At 42.2% G+C, this 15874-nt stretch overlaps 1 protein-coding gene across 1 annotated transcript in view; it reads left to right on the top strand.

Moving 5' to 3' along the window:
• The window catches only part of kcnab1a (potassium voltage-gated channel subfamily A regulatory beta subunit 1a), a 265266-nt gene that overhangs the window by 241397 nt on the left and 7995 nt on the right, over positions 1 to 15874 (top strand). The window contains exons 9-12 of the mRNA XM_041809998.1: positions 3779 to 3864; positions 10204 to 10324; positions 13431 to 13525; positions 15385 to 15505. Of these exons, the coding sequence (XP_041665932.1) occupies positions 3779 to 3864; positions 10204 to 10324; positions 13431 to 13525; positions 15385 to 15505 (423 nt within the window). The remainder of the gene's footprint in view (positions 1 to 3778; positions 3865 to 10203; positions 10325 to 13430; positions 13526 to 15384; positions 15506 to 15874) is intronic.

Here is a 15874-nt window from a genome sequence, read left to right as displayed (position 1 = left end):
TTATATTAACTAAAAATGTGCATAAATAGTCAAACATTATTTGAAATCTGTAAAAAATAATAAATGAAATTCAAATGGGACTGTAGATAAATATTGACTGTAGTTCTCAACCTGGGCTGGGTTGAGGGTTTTCTGAGCAGTGGTGTGGCCTGTTCTTGCTAGAATGCAGCGGGTAAAGCACCAGTGGACAGAGAAGAGTTGATGATGGTTGTAGGTTTGAAGGAGAGCGTTAAGAGCAGAGAAGAGTTTGCGTGCATCAGTAGCAGCACAGATCCTAGCTTGATAAAAGCCTTCTTAGAAGATTTTAAAGCAGAGGTTAATCAGGCGAGTTTTTGCTGGTAATCAGTGAGGTCGCTGGATTGTTTGGATCTTCTCTCTGCTGTCTTGAGCCCTGCCTTTTCCTCCCTGATGACCCCAGTGAGCCCTGCCCTTTCCTCCCTGATGACCCCAGTGAGCCCTGCCCTTTCCTCCCTGATGACCCCAGTGAGCCCTGCCCTTTCCTCCCTGATGACCCCAGTGAGCCCTGCCCTTTCCTCCCTGATGACCCCAGTGAGCCAGAGACAAGGTGGACTTATCCGAGCCGGCTTAGACACCAGGGGGCAGAGTTTGCCCAGAGAGGAGGCTAGTGAGGAGCAGAGTGTCTGTAGCCACGTTAACAGAGTGTGAAGGTCTCGTTACGTGAGGCCATGGCAGCTGAGACCTCATCGCTCAAAATTAACCGAGCCATAGCATGCAGCTCGTTTATGCAGTTAACTCCTTAAGTTTCTACATGGTGTTCTTCATTCTACCATCTGCTCCCACTCTTTATTTCCTGTATAATTTCACCAAGGATGTGGTCTGTTGTTCCATCTGCCAAAAGACAAAAACAAGTTGCACTGGAATCCCTACTTTAGTCTTTTAAATGCTGTCATTTGCTGGAAATGAATGCCTTTAAGTAGCATTTAAACGTGACAGGGTCTGTGATCACGGCGTGTAGCTGGAGCTGGATGTCAGGAGGGTGGAGAAGAGGAAGCAGTGAAAGACACTATTAGAAGTTAGAGAAGACATCTAAATATTTCTGTGTTATTTCTCCTGACAGGTTGGTTTTTAAGCCCTCTCTGCTTCATGCTAATTACTGCCTACCAACTGAAAGGAAAGTTCTGCATGACCACAGTCGTCCAACTTCATCTTTTTATTTGATCCTTTGTGTTAAAGTTTTCCTTGACCTCCTTTCCCCTTTCTTTCTGTTTTCTTGCCAAGAACCAGTCGGCCCAGTGACATACGGGGGTCCTGCCACAGTGAGGGATTGCGGTATAATTGGAGTGAGCGGAGGGCGATGATGAACAACCTTAATGACAGTCCTAATCTGAGTTTTTGTTGGCCCTGAAAGCTGTTGGCCCGCTCCGTCAGCAGTGTTAGAGCTAAGTGCTTCATTAAAGATGCAGCAGCTTGAATGTGATCAGAGGGAGCTGCAGCATGTGGGCTTGTTAGAGCGTGTTGGCCTGTCAGGGGTGGAGGAGGAGTCAGCAGGTAGGAGAGACTGAGGGAGGTGGGTGGCCTCGCTTGATATTGTTTCGAAACGTCATGAATGCATCCAAAAATTGGAAGAAAATACAGATATAAGTGTGCAATCAAGGCCATTAAAAACTTAAGACTTCCCTTTTTTAAACTTCTTTGGCATCCTGCTCTCTTTTTTAAACTTCTGACTGACTTGGCACTTGTCACTTTCTGTTCCTAGTCCATTTTTCATTTCTGTTTCAGTGCTTTTGGGTTTCATTCATCTTTCTCTGTCCTTGGCAGAGTTCCTTCATGAGGTTTGGTCATTGTCGATTCAGAGCACGCTGCCACCTCTGATAAATTCTCTTTAACCTTTAGCCTGATGTTCTCTGCACTTACTTTTATATTTTCTACAAAATGTCCTTACAGTAACATCTCTGTATCCTGAGGGAGTTTTTAAAGTATCTGAAACTTTTAGCTCCAGGAACTTCCCCAAAAAGAACCACCGTGCTGTGTTTTTGCAAAGGTTTCAGATCATCAAACTAATTTTAATACCAGACAAAGATAACCTGAGTAAATACAAAAGTCGTTTTTTAAACGATGATTTCATTTATAAGGGAAGAAAGCCATCCAAACCTACCAGTCCTAAGTGAAAACTCATTACCCCCTAAACCTGATAACTGGTTGTTCCATCCTTGGCAGCAACAACTGCAAGCAAGCATTTGTGATGACTGTCAGTGAGTCTTTCACATCTCCGTGGAGGAATGTTGTCCCATTCTTCTTTGCAGAATTGTTTTAATTCAGTCACATTGGAGGGTTTTCCAGCATGAACAGACTGTTTAAAGTCATACCACAGCATCCAGACTTTGACTAGACCACTCCAAAACCTTCATTGTGTTTTTTAATCCATTCTGAGGTGGACTTGCTGGTGAGTCTGGGATCATTGTCCTGCTCCATAACTCAAGTTCTCTGATGCTTGAAGTCATGAACTAATGGTCAGATATTCTCCTTCAGGATTTTCTGACAGAGCAGAATTCATGGTTGTAGCAACTGGTCCAAGCCCTGGTCCAGACCACCACACTGCCACCACCATGTTTGACTGTTGGTCTGATGTTTTTTGATGAAATGCTGTGTTAGTTTTACTCCATATGGAATGGGATGCACATCCTCCAGAAAGTTCAGCTTCTGTCTGGTCAGTCCACAGAATATTTTCCCAGAAGTCTTGGGGATCATCAGGATGTTTTTAGTCAAAAGTGAGACGAGTCTTTGTGTTCTTGTTGGTCAGCAGTGGTTTTGGTCTTGGAACTCACCCATGACGCCACTGTTGCCCAGTGTCTTTCTTATGGTTGAATCATGAACTCTGACCTTTTCTGAGTCAGTGAGGCCTACAGGTCTTTAGATGTTGAACTGGATTCTTTTGGGATCTCCTGTAAGCCAGCCACTCCAAGTTTTCTCCATTTGTGGATCATGGCTCTCACTTTAGCTCTTAATCCTAAAGTTTTAGAAATGGCTTTCTTGGTGCTGGTTTAGCTCTTAAATACTGGGACTGTAATCCTTAGTGCACCTGTTGCAGGATTGATTCCTGGTCCCAGCACATGTTTGATGCATGTCTTCAGTCAGCACTCACAAAATGTGCTTTCAAGCATTTTTTAGGCAAGGCAGCAACAACAACTGATGCATTTCCACTCGCAGTCTTCTTCAAAATCTTGGATCCCTTGGCATAGTTCCCTCTAGGACCCCCTCTGAGTGGGCAAATTTGACAAAGTGCCCTTCACCATACCGTCTAAGTTTGTATGGCATATTAAAATACCCTCCAGTGGAGGTTCCCTGATAAGGTGTCTTCTTTATCGCACATTTCTAATAATGAAGAAAATGCAATTTAGTGTCATGAACTTCATTTTCCCAAACATTGTCACTCGTGCATCTTTGCTTCATAAATGATCAAATAGTTGATAAGCCTTTAATATTACAGCTGATATGATCATGGTAAAAATGTCTTAACTAGGATGTCTAAATATTTTGCGGTAAATCTATGACAACATTTGTTGCACTGGGGCCCTACATACAGCAGGGGCCCCTGACTCTCAAACATCTGTCTGCCACTGCTAACAGATTACTTTGTAAAGTGTTACCTCCAGCAATGGTTAGGAACCAGATCAGGGTTGGACTAACCCTTTTCCAGTTCCTAAATAAAGATTGTATTGATTTTATATACCCCCTTTGACATTTCTTGTGAAAATGTAACAAAAGACAAACTGAATGTGTTGAGCGGGCTAACGTCTGTTGTTGTGTTTCTCCACAGAAATCGTCCGGGCCATGACCTACGTGATCAACCAGGGCATGGCGATGTACTGGGGGACGTCCCGTTGGACAGCCATGGAGATCATGGTAACGACCTTTTAAACGGGGCTTCCACACCGCATTCCTAATTATTATGCGACTTCTATTTTTATCTGATTTTCCTAAAAAGTCGCTGCAAATGAGAGCCGGAATCTTTATCAAGTCATCGACCGTTAAAGCATGATTCAAATTTTATTAAACAAACCTCCCAATGATAACTATTTAAAAAGAGAATACAATCTCAAAATGCACCGTTCCATATTATTACACACAGCAGAGTTTCAGAACACGTTATAGGCTGTAAAGAACTGAAAATGGTCATTTGTTGAATCTGCAGCATTAGGAGGTCATATTTACTGAAATCAAAGCTATTTCAATCAAAAACATCTTAACAGGCCAAGTTCCATGTTAGCATAGGAGCCCTTCTTTGATATCACCTTCATTATTCTTGCATCCATTGAACTTGTGAGTTTTTGGAGAGTTTCTGCTTGAATTTCTTTGCAGGATGTCAGAATATCCTCCCAGAGCTGCTGTTTTGATGTGAACTGCCTCCCACCCTCATAGATCTTTAGCTTGAGGATGCTCCAAAGGTTCTCAGTAGGGTTAAAGGTCAGGGGAGGATGGGGGCCACACCATGAGTTTCTCTCCTTTTATGCCCATAGCAGCCAATGACACAGAGGGATTCTTTGCAGCATGAGATGGTTCATTGTCATGCACGAAGATCATTTTGCTGCGGAAGGCACTGTTCTCTTTTTGTACCATGGAAGAAAGTGGTCAGTCAGAAACTCTATATACTTTGCTGAGGTCATTTTCACACCTTCAGGGATCCTAAAGGGGCCTATCAGCTCTCTCCTCATGAATCCGGCCCAGAACATGACTCCGCCCCCTCCTTGCTGATGTCACAGCCTTGTTGGGACATGGTAGCCATCCACCAACCATCCACTACTCCTCCATCTGGACCATCCAGGGTTGCACGGCACTCATCAGTCAACAAGACTGTTTGAAAATGAGTCTTCATGTATTTCTGGGCCCACTGCAACCGTTTCTGCTCGTGAGCACTGGTTAGGGGGGACTGAATAGTAGGTTTATACACGACTGCAAGCCTCTGGCAAACTCTGGCCTCACCTGGCAAACTAATGATCACAGGTGTCTGAGATTGATTTCTGTGATCCAAAGAGCCCTGAGGCACAACACCATCCATGAGTTTCATTGAAAAACAAAAAGTTGAATGTTTATTTCACTGAAATTCAATTTGCATAATAATTTGGAATGCGGCGTAAATGAGAAACAGTCTTCATTTTCATCTCTGTGTAAAATCAGCGAAAAAAAAACTGGATGAAAATATTTCATTGATGCGTATGAACTTTAGTTTCTAGCCACAGACTGTAAGGAGCAGAACAAGTGTTAATTTCAATTTTCTGTGCTACGCCGACACTTAAACCTGCCTCAGCTAGTCAATGGTGAAGAGGACATTAATTCCTTTCATGCAGTACAATTTCAGGAGAAAAGTTTCATGCTGTTTGGGCAGATTAGATTTCACATCCCGCTGGCTTTAATAACACATTAAAGTGTCTTTGAGTTACAGAAAGTCACACTAACATTTTATTTGACCTGACTGATGAACCACTGATCCATAGAATGAGCTCATCCATATAGTAATTATTAAAGCAGCACTGATTTAGACATCTAAAGTGATTTAAGCAGCTGATTTCCTTGCTCCTTCTCGGAGAACTAAAGGAGGCATGGGAGGAAAATAAAACCTAGACTGAGTCAAGAAAAACAGGTGTCTGCAGGAAGAGTCCCCACTGAGGCACAGCGGCTTCCTCCTCTGCTTCCTCTTCTTGTCAGAAACATCCTCCCTCCTGTTTCTCCGACAGAACAGTAATAAATATATATATACAGAGTGTGTGAAGCTACAGCAGAGCTGTGTAAGGAACATATGCCTAAAGTGATATCAAGGAGCTAACACCCATTCTCTCCTCTCTCTTGTGTCTTTATCACCCTCCTCCCTCCTGCTAGAGCTGACGTCCTCTCTGTGTGATCATGGTGAGAACAAGCAGATATCTTTGTAGAGCATGGGCCCAGATGAAAGCTGTGCAATTTAGATAGTATCAATAATGAAGGAGGGTAAATATGACTCCTCTGAGTATGACGAAGCAGCAGAACAGAGCGTAAACACAAATGTGCATGAACCAACAGGCTGGTGCAGCACAGAAGGACAACGTGTGATTTGTTAGTTGAGGGATGGTACCAACATTATCATTATGTCGATAACATTACCCCCCTAACTTCTCCCTCACCCTGTTTCCTCAGCAGGGGATGAAAAATGAAAGGAGTGACGCATCCACATGTTACATGGCTGTGTTTCCTCTGGCATGTTTTCTTGAAGGACATGTGGGAATCCAGATAAGACAGTACATGATGGAATTAAAATATGATGCCCTGGAGGATTATCATATGGAATATCGATCGAGCGACTTACTTTGAGCCCTGCATTTGAATTTCTACCACGCTCCCACAAGCTGATTAACACCCCCTCTCTCAGGCTTTCTCTTCTACCATCATCTCTTTCCTTCCCTCTATCACCCCTCTATAATCCTGAGAAAAAAAATGTGTACAAACCCCAATTTCCAAAAAAGTTGGGACATCACAGTGCTGTGAAAAATATTTACACCTCTCCCTGATTTATTTTTCTAAAGTAGCCTAAAAGATCTGCAACACACCATGACGCGATCTAAAGAAATTCAAGAACAGATGAGAAACAAAGTCACTGACATCTTTCAGTCTGGAAAGGGTTACCTAGTCATTTCTAAGGCTCTGGAACAGCAGCCACCCATGGTGAGAGCCATCACCCACAAATGGAGAAAACAGTGAACAGTGGTGAAACTTCCCAGGAGTGGCAGGCCTACCAAAATGACTCCAACAGTGCATGGACGACTCATCCAGGAGGTCCAAGAAGAGCCCAGAACCACATCTAAAGACCTGCAGGCCTCACTGACTCAGTTAAGGTCAGAGTTCATGACTCAACAATGGGAAAGACACTGGGCAACAATGGCATCATGGGAGAGTTCCAAGGCCAAAACCACTGCTGACCAACAAGAACACAAAGGCTCGTCTCACATTTGACTAAAACATCCTGATGATCCCAAGACTTTTGGAGAAATATCCTGTGGACTGACCAGACAGAAGATGGACTTTCCCGTTCCATGTGGAGTAAAACTAACAAAAACATACAAATGTTTTTTTTTTTTTTCATTCCACATATGGCCGGGTAGGTTAGAGTGGCTTTTTTTTCCTTAATGAGTTAAATATTTATTTGAAAACCACATTTGGGTTTTCTCGGGTTATCTTTGTCTAATATTAAAGTTTATTTGATGATCTGAAACATTTAAGTGTGACAAATATGCAAAAATAAAAGTAATCAGGAGGGGGCAAATACTTCTTCACTATTGCCTCTATGTAGGAGTGTATCCGCTGACAGGGAGCATTGTACCTCTGTTTTTAGGGTCACAGTCTGATACGGGTCCAGGTCAGCTAAAAAAAAAAAGTTAATATTTCCAGGTTTCCTGGGGCGCAGGTAGCCTCGTGGTCTAAGGCGCGCCCCGTGTACGCGGGCGGCCCGGCTAGGGTTAGATGATGTTGATGTTTTTGAACTGGCAGTAGTTACAGTTGCAGATTGTAGTAATTTATTGATCATCTACCAAAAAAAGGATGAAACTAAGCAAAGCAAAATCAAAAGTAAAACAGAAATGATGAACTTTTCCTGATATAAAAATCAAAAAATAAATGTAAAGGAAAAAAGCCAAAAATAAACGTGCATCCTGGAGCAACATAACATATTTATGATTTATAAAGTGTGCAGTCATGTTGAAGAACAGTGGGTGTAGGGGTCAGTGGTGCTAAACCACAGCCTGTAACAGACAGCAGCCTGGTGTATCACACAGGAAGGGAAGCTGTGGCGAGGTTTGAGCTCTTTTAATCAGTCCTCTACTATTGGATATCCACAGGTAACATTTAAAAAGTGTTAGCATCTGTCATGTTATGGATCCCCCTGCTTTCACATCCAGAGGTTTTTAAAAAGGCGACACGGTGGTGCAGGGGTTAGCACTGTTGCCTAAGCAAGAAGGTCACTGGTTCGCTTCCCGGTCAGGGCCTTTCTGTACGGGGTTTGCATGTTCTCCCTGTGCACACGTTGGTTCTCTCTGGGTACTCCCACCACCAAATACATGCTCATTAGGTTAATTGGTGGCTCTAAATTGGCCGTAGGTGTGAATGTGAGCGTGCCTGGTTGTCTGTCTCTCTATGTCAGCCCTGTGATTGACTGGTGACCAGTCCAGGGTGTACCCTGCCTCTCGCCCAGTGACAGCTGGGATAGGCTCCAGGCCCCCTGCAACCCCTTACGGGCATAGAAAATGGATGGATTGTTTTTTAAAAGTGAAAAATTTGAGGAGAGGGAGGAGAGACTAGCACGTCTCAAAGCTCTGTCGTATGTTTTTGGTAGTTGCTACTGCATGAAACTTCTCTGAGTATGTCTGCTTCTTCTTCATTTGTGTTTTAGCAGTTAGCATGAGCTTTACCGCCACCTGGACTGGAGTGTGGTAGCTGTGTGGAGGCAGGTTGTTTACCTTTTCTCTCCATTCAGGTGTATTCCTCAGAGGTTCCAGTGCATCTAACTAATTACCAATTTAAGACAGCAAAGACAGCTTCCATCTATACACAGGGATTAACAGCGTTCCCATGATGCTGTTGTGCTCCAACAGCTGCTAACTAGCAGCAGCAGTCAAGTTGTAACTTATTAGCATGCACCTGATCACAAAACAGGATTCTATCAGCTTTACTAAGTGGTCTGTGAATGCACACAGTCTTTAAAGGTCACATATTTCACCTGTTTTAGTCAAGTTTATATCGGTCTCAGAGGTCCTCAAAACATGCCTGTGATGTTTGATGCTGAATGAAACACTCCAGTATTGCATTTTTGCATGTCTAAAAACCCCCTCTGTTTCAGTCCTCCAAGTGGGGAGGGCCATCTGAACCCGGGGGAGGGGCTAACTCCTCACATGACATCATGAGGGGAAAATCTGAGATCAGCTTGTTTTATCCCACATTTTCTGCAAGGTGAAGAAAGAGAGGGGGGCAGGGAATGTTTTTTTGGGTTCTTGGGGGGATTGTGGACAGGTCAGGGGCACATAGTTCTGTTAGGAACACCTGAAAAAGTGTGTTTTGCATAATATGTCCCCCAGAATAGTCATGTGGACACAAGGCTGGCCATAAAGAGGGATAAATGGGAGAGCTTTCCGGCACCCAGCCAAACTGGGGGCCCGTGGAGGTCAGCAAAATCATGGTCCATTGTGAAGTTAAGCTGTGATATTCATTTATAACCTGAACTCCCCCACCAAAAAAAAAAAAACAAAAAAAAAAAACAAATCTCTTTTTATAATAATTTGTGTTGAATATAGCCTTCTTAAAAATGTAAATACCTTTTGTTAAAAAAAAGGATTAAAATGGTTTCAAAATGGCTAAAATGGGTTAATAATGGAAAAAATGTTGGAAAAGGTGGTGAAATCGTATTTTTAAAGTAGCAGAAAGGGGTAAGAAGTGGCCAAGTTGGATAAAAATGGCAAAAAAGGTAAAAATGGTTGAAGTGGCAAAAAATTGGCAGAAATAGTGGTAAAAAGGAGTTAAAATGTGGCTAAAATGGTTTTAATTGTTAAAATTGGGTAGACATTTGGTGAAATGGGATGAAAAATTAATATAAACTGGCAAAAAAGGGTTATCTGAGAAAGAAAAATATGCAGATACTGGCAGAAATTTGTTAAACAAGCATAAATGGGCATATCAAATTGTGAAATGGAGTTAAAATGGGAAAAACTGGGTGAAAAAAGTGGTTTAAAGGGGTTGATAGTGGCAATAATGGGTCAGAAGAAGCAACATTAGGCTTAAGTGGCAATAATTGGAGTAGAAGTGACAAAAACAGGTAGAAAAAAAGAGTTTAAAACTGACAAAACCCAGTGTTGAATGGTAAAAATGTGCTAAAATTGGTGGGAAACAATGATGAATATGAATACAAAATTGATAAAATTGGTGTAAAGTGGCAACAGTGTAATTTTAACAATATTCTGAGTTTTTCAAGGAATCTGGAGACCCCCTCTCAGTGTCTTGCGACCCCATGGGGGTCCCGACCCCAAGGTTGAGAACCCCTGTCTTAGAGCACAGCGGTCTCTCTGCTCTGTCATTTCCCTGACTGATTCTTAGACGGCTGGTTTTTTAGGTGTAGTGCTGCTGCCATGGACAGACACTTCACCTGTTGGTGTCATGAGGCTGCCCTTCACCCCAGCTGTTGTTCCATTAATCTCATCTTTTCCTCTGTTTTCCTCTTCCTGTCTCTAGGAGGCGTATTCAGTGGCCAGGCAGTTTAACCTCATCCCTCCAGTGTGTGAGCAGGCGGAGTATCATCTCTTCCAGAGAGAGAAAGTCGAAGTTCAACTGCCCGAGCTTTACCACAAGATAGGCAAGTGTCCTGTCTGATGACTGAACTGTGGGATAAAAGCCAATGTCTGAAGTAGGGCTGAACAATTTGCAAAAATAATCTAATTGCAATTTTTTTCCCCAAATATTGCGATTGCAATTTAATATGCAATTATTTTTGGGTTAATCTTATGTATGTTTTTCAACAAATTGAAGCAACAAATAATTCCATAAGTAAGACTATGTGTATTGAAAACAATGAAATTATTTCTGAAACAATCCACAGTAGCATGAATCTGAATATGAGGGTTAAACAAGCTTTAGGCTATAAAGGAGGCGGCTGGGGTGGAGGAGGTGAGGCTGGCTATCAGCTGATGACAGCTGGGGTATGACTTTCATGAAGTAACGCTAGGCTTCATCAGTTTTAGATAGAATGAGCTCACTATTGTTGCTCATATTGCAAATGTGATGTCATTTGCTTTGTTTAAGGGCATTTTCATTTTTATGTCACTCATTTTGATTAAGGAAAACATACATAAAACACAAAAAGGAGGATTTTTGTAAACCATCATAAAAAATTGACACTTGAATGTTTGCATAATGTGCATAAAATCTCTGCCACTACAAAAATTATTTATTAAACTGGTATTTTGACATATTTAAAGTTAAAGAAATTTTGCATCTTCTGCAATTAGAAAATTGCAGCAGGCCATATTACGATTTAATCTGATTTGCGATTAATTGCCCAGCCCTAGTCTGAAGATGACATTTCTGCTCCCTAGACCCGTAGATCTTAGTTTTTCTGTCCTCAGGACCCACAACCTCCTTCATGACAAATCCATTTATGACCCCTCGTTGAAGTTTGGACCTTAGATGGAACAAATAATGACTGAATATAGAAAACGGACAGAGAGATGCTTAAAATTACCGAAGCTCTGGAAAGAAAGGGATGCATGGGTAAAATATACAACCCCTATTCTAAAAAAGTTGGGACGCTAAGCAGAAGTCAATGATTGTCAAATCTCACTATTGTGTAGAGTCCTCTCTTCTTTAACAACAGTCTGTAAATGTCTGGGAAGTGAGGAGACCAGTTACTGGAGTCCTGGGAGAGGAATATTGTCCCATTCTTGTCTGGTGTAATATCATTGCTGCTCAAAAGTCCTGGGTCTCCTATGCTGGATTTTTACGATGATCCAGATGTTATCGGTTGGTGAAAGGTTTGCAGGAAGTTCAGGACCCAGACTCTTCTCCTGTGAAGCCATGCTGTTGTGATGGATGTGGTATGTGGTTCAGCATCCTGTTGCTGAAATAGTCAAGGCCTTCCCTGACAGAGGGCATGGGAGCATATGTGTCTCTCTCTCTACTTCTCAGCATTGATAGTTCCTTTCCAGATGTTAGAGCTGCCCACGCCATAGGCACTAATGCAACCCCATACCATCAGAGATGCAGGCTTTAGACCTGAGCCAGGAGAACCAGCTGGATGCTCCCTCTCTAAGTCCACAGGACACGCAGTCAGAGTTTCCAAAAAGAGTTTTAAATTTTGATTAATCTGACCACAGAACAGTTTTCCATTTTCCTCAGTCCATTTTAAATGAGCTTGAGACAGCAGTGTTTCTGGATCCTGTTCACATATGGCTTCTTCTCTCCATGATCTAGCTTTAACTGTCACTGGTGGATGGTACAGCCAACTGTGTTGACAGACAATGATTTCTGGACTGTTCCTGAGCCCATGCAGGGATTTCCAGTACAGAATCATGCCTGTTTTTAATGCAGTGGCCCCAAGATCATAGAGATGATATTATGGGCTGTACATGCTGGGATATTTAAAGCCTTCACAATTTTACTTAGAGGAACATTTTTCTGACTGTTCCATAATTTTTAGACACAGTTTTTCACAGGTTGGTGAATCTCTGCCCACCTTGACTTCTTAGAGACTCTGTCTTTCTTAAATGCTCCTTTTATACCCAGTCATGTTACTAACCTTTTGCCAATTAACCTAAGTAGTTGCAAAATCCTCCTCCAGCTGTTTTCCCAACCTCTTGTTACCATATCCCTACTTTTTTGAGATGTGTTGCTGTCATCAAATTCAAAATGAGCTAATACTTTTTGTTAAATAATAAAATGTCTCATTTTCAACCTCTGATATGTTGTTTATGTTCAGTTGTGAATAAAAGGTGGGTTTATGAGATTTGGCAATCATTGAATTCTGTTTTCATTTACATTTTACGCAGCGCCCCAATTTTTTTGGAATTGGGGTTGTACATTTTTGCTTGTTTCCAAGAAACCTAAGAACATAAGACATTAGCTGTGTTACCCTGAAATATAAGGGCAGATGACCTAGCGTGACCCATGTAAGTGGGCGGGTTTGAGTCCGGCCTGTGGCCCTTTGCCACATGTCTCTCCCTTCTCCTTTCCCATTTCTGACTCTATCCACTGTTCCCCTCTGTTGAATAAAGGCACAGAAAGCCCAAAATTAAATCCTAAAATTATGTAAAAAATAAAAAGTATGTCTGCTTAGGGCTTCTGTACATCGTCACATTTGTCCAGGCACACATTTGCTACCCACTGAAAACAGCTGTGTTACCCACTTCTTCAGTGGATAAAAATGTGGAAATTATTCTGTGGTGTAGAAAAGCCCCAGAAAAGCATACACCATTTTTTTGTACCCTTTTTTGCTGTGATTCTGAGAACAATTTGGTTGCTTCTTGAGATCTTGATTTCTTTGTCTTGTTATTTTTTGGGAGAGAAGCTGGTTTTCCCATGATAATGTTTAAATTTCTCCAGGTGTTTTGGGGAAAAAAACAAAATGTACATGTTATAACAGGAAACAGAAGTAAATCAGATTGTATGGATGGATCTCTGCTCTGGGCTTCTGGAGGTGGTCATCCTGAGGTCAGACCCACTGAGAACCACGACCCTGCACAATGAGCAGAAACGTCCTGTTGAAGGGTACTTCAGTCATAAACGAGTAAAAGTATGAAATAGTGATTCAAACTCTGTCCTCCTCTGTTGTTCATTTCCTCTGAGTTTCAATCTCAGCATCGCTTTTCCAGTTTCCAGGCGCTGTTCTCACACATTTTTTCACACGTCTTTTTTCACCACGTCTTCATAAAACTGCTTTCTGATCTGGTTTATCTCCATGGTGACAGGAGTTGGTGCGATGACGTGGTCACCGCTGGCGTGTGGAATCATCACAGGGAAATATGAGAATGGCATCCCTGAATCTTCCAGAGCCTCCATGAAGGTAGGAGCGCTTCCTTCATCATCACAGCTGTGGTTCTAAATAGATTTTAGTTTTAGATTCACCCAGTCTTCAGTTACTGTTGACATCAGCTGTTAAATATACTCCTGAGGAATCACTGACAACCATTTTAACAAGGCAAAAACCTTTTATTTGATAAGCATTGATTTAACTAGATGTCAAAGATTTTGAAATAAATAGGTTGTTCAATCTGTAGGTACTGGGTCCTGAACCCTGACACACCGCATAGACTCACATATCTGTAGCCTGAGATAAACAGTGTCTATTAAAGTTTTCACCCCCTTGGAGTTCTTACCCTGTTATTGATTTTATAATCAATTATGGTTGATATAATTTGCCTTTTTTAGACAGAAAATTACAAAAAAATACTCTGAAATGTTAGAGTGCAAACAGATTTCTACAAAGTAATTTCAACAGAATAAAAATATGTCATGTAAAATAACATAACAATGATTTTAGGTATTCACCCCCTTCAGTGATTGTAGTATAAAGACACCTGTGTCTGGAAGGTCCAGTCACTGGTTAATCTGTATTCCTGGCTACCATTACACCATGAAGACAAAAGAACACTCAGAGAAAAGATTTTTGAAAAGTCTAAGTCAGGGCATGGATACAAACACATTTCCAAGTCTCTGAACATCCCCCAGAGTTCAGTTAAATCCATCATGAAGAAATGAAGGAATATGTCATGTGTGTAAATCTGCCTAGATCAGACAGTCCTCACAAACTGAGTGGGCGTGCAAGAAGGAGACTAGTGAGAGAGGACACCAAGACACCTATGACTACTCTGAAGGAGCTCCAAGCTTCAGCAGCTGAGATGGAGAGACTCTGCAGACAACAACTGTTGGCCGGGTTCTTCACCAGTCAGAGCTTTATGGGAGAGTGGCAAAGAGAAAGACACTGTTGAAGAAAACTCAGATTCAATCTGGACTAGAGTTCAGCAGAAGGACTGTGGGAGATTCCATGGTCAAGAGGAAGAAAGGTCTTTGGTCTGATGAGACCAGAATGGAGCTTTTAGACCATCAGACAAGACGCCAAACACTGACATCACCACAAACACACCATCCCCACTGTAGAGCACAGTGATGGCAGCATCATGCTGCGGGGGTGCTTCTAAGCAGTTGGCCCTGAAAGGCTTGTAAAGGTAGAGTGTAACATGAATGCAGCATAATATAGGAAAATCCTGAATCTTAGTCAGTCTGCAAGAGAGCTGTTCTGGAGAGGCTGATTCAAAGCCCAGACCTCAACCCAAGAGAGAATTTGTTGCTGGACTTGAAACGGGCTGTTCACACCTGATCCGCATGCAAACTTGATTGAGACCTGTCCATCCAGACTCAGTGCTGTGATTGCGGCAAAGGTGACTCTACCAGACACTGACTTGAAGGGGGTGAATATTAATGCAGTCACTTATTTTACATACCCCTGAACTTCTCCTCTTTTAAAACCCACCACTACACCCATCCTCCATCTAGCTTCACGTCAGCTTGGGTCTTAAAGTATGTTGCTCCAGTCATCATAACAGTTGATTAATCTTTGAATAAAGACACTGAGAGAAAGGGTTACCTTTATCCCAAACACTCGTAAATAACATCAGATAACATAGGGGTCAGAAATGATCGGCACATCTGTGCAGCAGTCAGTAAATCTTTGTTATGCAACAGGACCGAAGTGTTGGGTTCGTCACCACTCACAGCCTCGTAACGCTGCCCGACTCTCTCTCGTTGCACACCTGCCCTTATTCCAGACATCTCTACTTTTTGTTGCCCCTTTGCACTCTTTTAGCCGGTGGCTTTTTTCTCTTCACTCAGCCAGTCTCCATGTTCTCCTCTCTCTCTGAACAGTCGTACCAGTGGCTAAAGGAGAAGATAGTGAGTGAAGATGGGAGGAAGCAACAAGCCAAGCTGAAGGAGCTTCACCACATCGCAGAGAAGCTGGGCTGCACGCTGCCTCAGCTGGCTGTGGGTGAGCATCCTTCACTCTCTGTGAACAAACACTGTGGAAGGAGCCGTGAAGAGGGCTTTAAATCAGAACTGCTCTGAGCTAACAGACACAAAGCTTTTTAATGCAAGATCAGATTATCCCACACAGTGCCTCTGTTTGGTTTTGTCTTTCTCGTGGGTTTGACCCCCCCAGCTTCTTCAGATTACACAGACTTTGTCAGTGCACGTTTTTGTTAAAGGATAATAAAACTGAGCTGCCGGGAAAGTGGAAGTAAATGCAAGGAAGTATTTACATTTTCTTTGAACCCTGATAAAAGGCTGGCAGTAATGTAATGTTTATAATTCATAATAATGGGACAAAGAAAACTAACAGTTTAAAATGTGATCAGTT

The sequence above is a fragment of the Cheilinus undulatus genome, linkage group 2 (genome assembly GCF_018320785.1).
Source record: "Cheilinus undulatus linkage group 2, ASM1832078v1, whole genome shotgun sequence".
Classification (NCBI taxonomy): Eukaryota; Metazoa; Chordata; class Actinopteri; order Labriformes; family Labridae; genus Cheilinus; species Cheilinus undulatus.
Note: the sequence above shows the minus strand (reverse complement) of the source record. Positions and strands in the feature narration are given on the sequence as shown.